The sequence below is a fragment of the Theobroma cacao genome, chromosome 4 (genome assembly GCF_000208745.1).
Source record: "Theobroma cacao cultivar B97-61/B2 chromosome 4, Criollo_cocoa_genome_V2, whole genome shotgun sequence".
Taxonomy (NCBI): Eukaryota; Viridiplantae; Streptophyta; class Magnoliopsida; order Malvales; family Malvaceae; genus Theobroma; species Theobroma cacao.
In genome coordinates this window covers 438,812-442,449 of record NC_030853.1, presented here as the reverse complement: position 1 = coordinate 442,449, position 3,638 = coordinate 438,812, and the positions used below count along the sequence as shown (strand labels likewise).

Genomic DNA, 3,638 nt, shown 5'->3' with positions numbered 1-3,638 from the left:
CTCACCAGAGAAACTAAAGACATTCACTCCAGAGAGAGAGAGAGAGAGAGAGAGGGAGGGAGAGATCAATGTTACCAAAAGAACCTAAAGAAGTTGCAGCAGTAGCAGAAGAAGAAAGAGAGAGCAGAGAGGATAGCCTTCGAGCAGCCATCAAGTTTGCAAATATTGTTGCCGTTTGTTCTACTTCTCTTCTCAATCGGTCGTACAGGCTCGCTCATTTAGCCTCTTTATAATCATTTTCAAATGGTCTCTTCTCGACATGCTACAATATCTTGGCCAAGCGGTGAAACTTTTCTGTACTTTCCATCTAAAGATACAGCCGAATAAGGACAGCTCGATTTCCTTCCATTGTTTTTTCAAGTATTAATCACTTTCCTTAAATTCATTATTGCTGCCGTACATATTAATTCACGAGATTTAATCCCACGCAAAAGAGCAACTTGAGTACTGACATCCTGCTTGGTCATAGAAGTAAGGTAATCATCCAAATAGGAAAGGAAACAATCATTTTCCATGTGAATAAAAGCGTAACGAAAAAGAAAAGGCTCAAAGGCCAATCATTACCGATTTATTGAGTTACCTGCAGTCAAAATGAATGAATAATATTGATAAAGGCAACTTGCCTAAACACGTCATTATCGCTTATACAAGAGTCAGGCAATCCAATCCTTATCATAGGCATAGTTGGTAGAATTTTCCTTATTTCTGATATCAAGTTGAGAACAAAAAATGGGTGACAGTGAGCCGCCTAAATAGAAATTTACTGTTGCAGCATTGGAATTTTTTCACCTTGTCTATAAATATGCTAGTGGATGATCTTGTTGGGAATTGGGACTTGTTGATTTGTTAAGCGGAGCAAACTTCCAACTTTTATTTGGTAAGAATGTGACTTATTGCCCTCTGCTTTTATCCAAAAACCAGGAAATCTGCAGACTCTATATGCTCTATATATATGGGCAACAGATTCCAACTTTTGTCATGTTTTCAGGATCCCAGAATTAGAAAATAAAGTGGGAAAATGTATAATTCGTGGGCAATTTTGGGTTTTTATGATCGAAATCATTACCAGCATTTCGGCTAGTAATTGTATTTGTATAGATTCATGCACCAAAAGGGAAAATGGAAATAGTGACCCTGTTTCTGTATTACAGGCCAGACAAACAACTTGTACGTTTTGGATAAAAAGCAGGTGTCATACAAGGAATTTTATCCTAAATAGGAACAAATCCCAAATAGGGAAAAGAAGAAACACTTTCCTACTCTATTTTAATCTCTAATTAACAAACCTAAACTTTAAAAGAAAAAGTGAATGAGACAATGATACATGTTAGATATTATTATTCATTTTTTTTTCAGTCAGATATTATACATATACAAGGCATGCTTGTGAGTTGTGAGGTTAATTAGTTGGTGTCGGACATGAATAGTCTAATAATCCATCTAATTAGTCAATGTAAAAGGAGTTCTTGTGATAAAGAGAAGAAGTATTACAAACAAGTAAACGGATGTGTTGAAGGTAACGAAGAGAAAAATTAGAGTAGTTCATGAAATATTAAGTGTAGTGGCAAGTGGAAGACAATAAAAAAAATAATTTGGAGATGGAAAAGAATTAGAGAGAGAAGCTCTATAGAATTATCCATTAGCTTGGGAGGAAAGAGCCATTCTAAATGAATAGTGAGGCTTTGTATATAATGTTAAAAGTGATGGTTACTCAAGAATAAACTTTAATGTGCCTCATGAATAACATTATTATAAAAAGCTTTAATGTGAGTAACCGTTACTGTAATTAGGTATAATATGACTTGTTCTCGAGTTAAAAATAATAGAGAAGAGATATACGTGAAAACATGTAAGAGAAAAAACTATACGTGAACAGGTACAAAAGAAGATGTTATACATAAATAGGTGTAAGAGAAGAAGATGTATGTGAACAAATATGCAAGAATAAAGTAAGAAAGGTGAAACACTTATATTTCAGAAAAAGTTAAGAGGAAGACCTCTTAATTACTTTTATATTTGAGCCACTAAGTCAAACTCTCTGAAACATCCCAAGATAAAAATAACTCATGAATTTTACAATTCATTTCGGGTTGCTTTCATTGTTATTCATATGAAGTGGTTATTCTGTGCGAAGTAGCTATTCTACTTGTATTAGTTGTGCTATATGGAGTAGTGTTCCACTTATTTTAATTGTTTTGCATGAAGTAACGCTTCACTTGTTCTAGTTGTTCTGTAAAAAGTAACGTGTCACTTGTTTTAGTTGTTTTGTATAAAATAGTGTTTCACTTATAATGGTTATTTTCATTGTTTTTTGTATAATATTATACTATAAAATAATTTTTTAGAAAATATGTATTAATCAAAATCAAGTATCTACAGTCAATATATTGTCTTTGAATTTGGTCCATCGAATCAGTCAAGGTTGTCTTTAAACTTGGAACTTGACAACACTTGCAGTTTCACCTTTTTGCCTATCGCCAATGACACCATCCTTGCCTACATATGGTATATTTTTGACATAATACTTAAATTAATTTTAATGGAAGAAAGTTTACTTTAATAAAGATTTTAATATTAATAAAGAAATGTATAAAAGTAATTAATATACTAATTTAATCACGTGTCTATTGCATGGCTTTCTTCTTTCTTTTATAGCATGTTTGGTACATGGAATAACTGAGCTATTCTCTGTCTATTCTCGTGTTTTTTTTGCCCCGTTTGGTAAGGAATTGCCACAAAAGAATAGCTATTCTTTAATATTAGCTATTCTTAAAAAATGGTTAAAATTGAGGCTTAGCTACACCCAAGCAACCTCATGGTATTTGCTATTCCATGATTGGAGGAATAGCTTTTAAATTTGATAAGATTAAAATGGCCCTTAAAACAATGAAATATTACAATTCTAGACATATAAATATTTATTTTTCTTCTCATTTTTCCTTATTCTTTCTCTCTCTTCTCATATTCTTACCTTTGACATTTTCTCTCTAACTTGCACTCATCATTGTAGATGACATTAATAGCGACGAATGATGGTGGCGATAGTGGTTCCATGATTGAATATGGTCGAAAAGTGTCGATTTAGTGCTTTTTGACAAGATTCAATCGAGGAGTCACTGGATCAAGGATCCATGGCCTAATCTAGCCACAGGAAGCACCAAATTTGGTGCTTCCTGACTAGATCCCCACGACCAGATTTGGCATTCCACAACTAGATACGGCCACGAGAAGTGCCAATCTGGTGCTCTAGTGGCCAGATCAGGCCACATCTTGTGCCATATTGGCGTTTCATTTTATCGGCCACATTTCCGATGGTCAAACCATGGAGAAGAAGAAAGGAAAAAGGAAAAAAAAGAAAATTTAAAATAAAAAAGTTAAAAATTTATTTATAAATTATAAAATATTAATATTTTAATCATAATAATGTTAAATTATAAATAAAGTATTAATATTTTAAAATATTAATGTTTATCTTATTAAATTATTAACATATTAAATTTTTAATGAAAGCATAAATAAAAAATAAAAAATGAAAATAGAGAAAAAATAAAAAAATTATACTAATATTTTAATAATAGACTATTAATTTTAAAATTTTAAAATTATAATGAAAATAAATTAAAAATTAAAAAGAAAAA

General features: G+C 31.7%; 1 protein-coding gene across 1 annotated transcript in view; it reads right to left on the bottom strand.

Annotated features, from left to right (window-relative positions):
* The window catches only part of LOC18600736 (aldehyde dehydrogenase family 2 member B4, mitochondrial), a 4,197-nt gene extending 3,908 nt beyond the window's left edge, over positions 1-289 (bottom strand). The window contains exon 1 of the mRNA XM_018120340.1: positions 76-289. Within this exon, the coding sequence (XP_017975829.1) occupies positions 76-151 (76 nt within the window). The 5' untranslated portion in view covers positions 152-289. The remainder of the gene's footprint in view (positions 1-75) is intronic.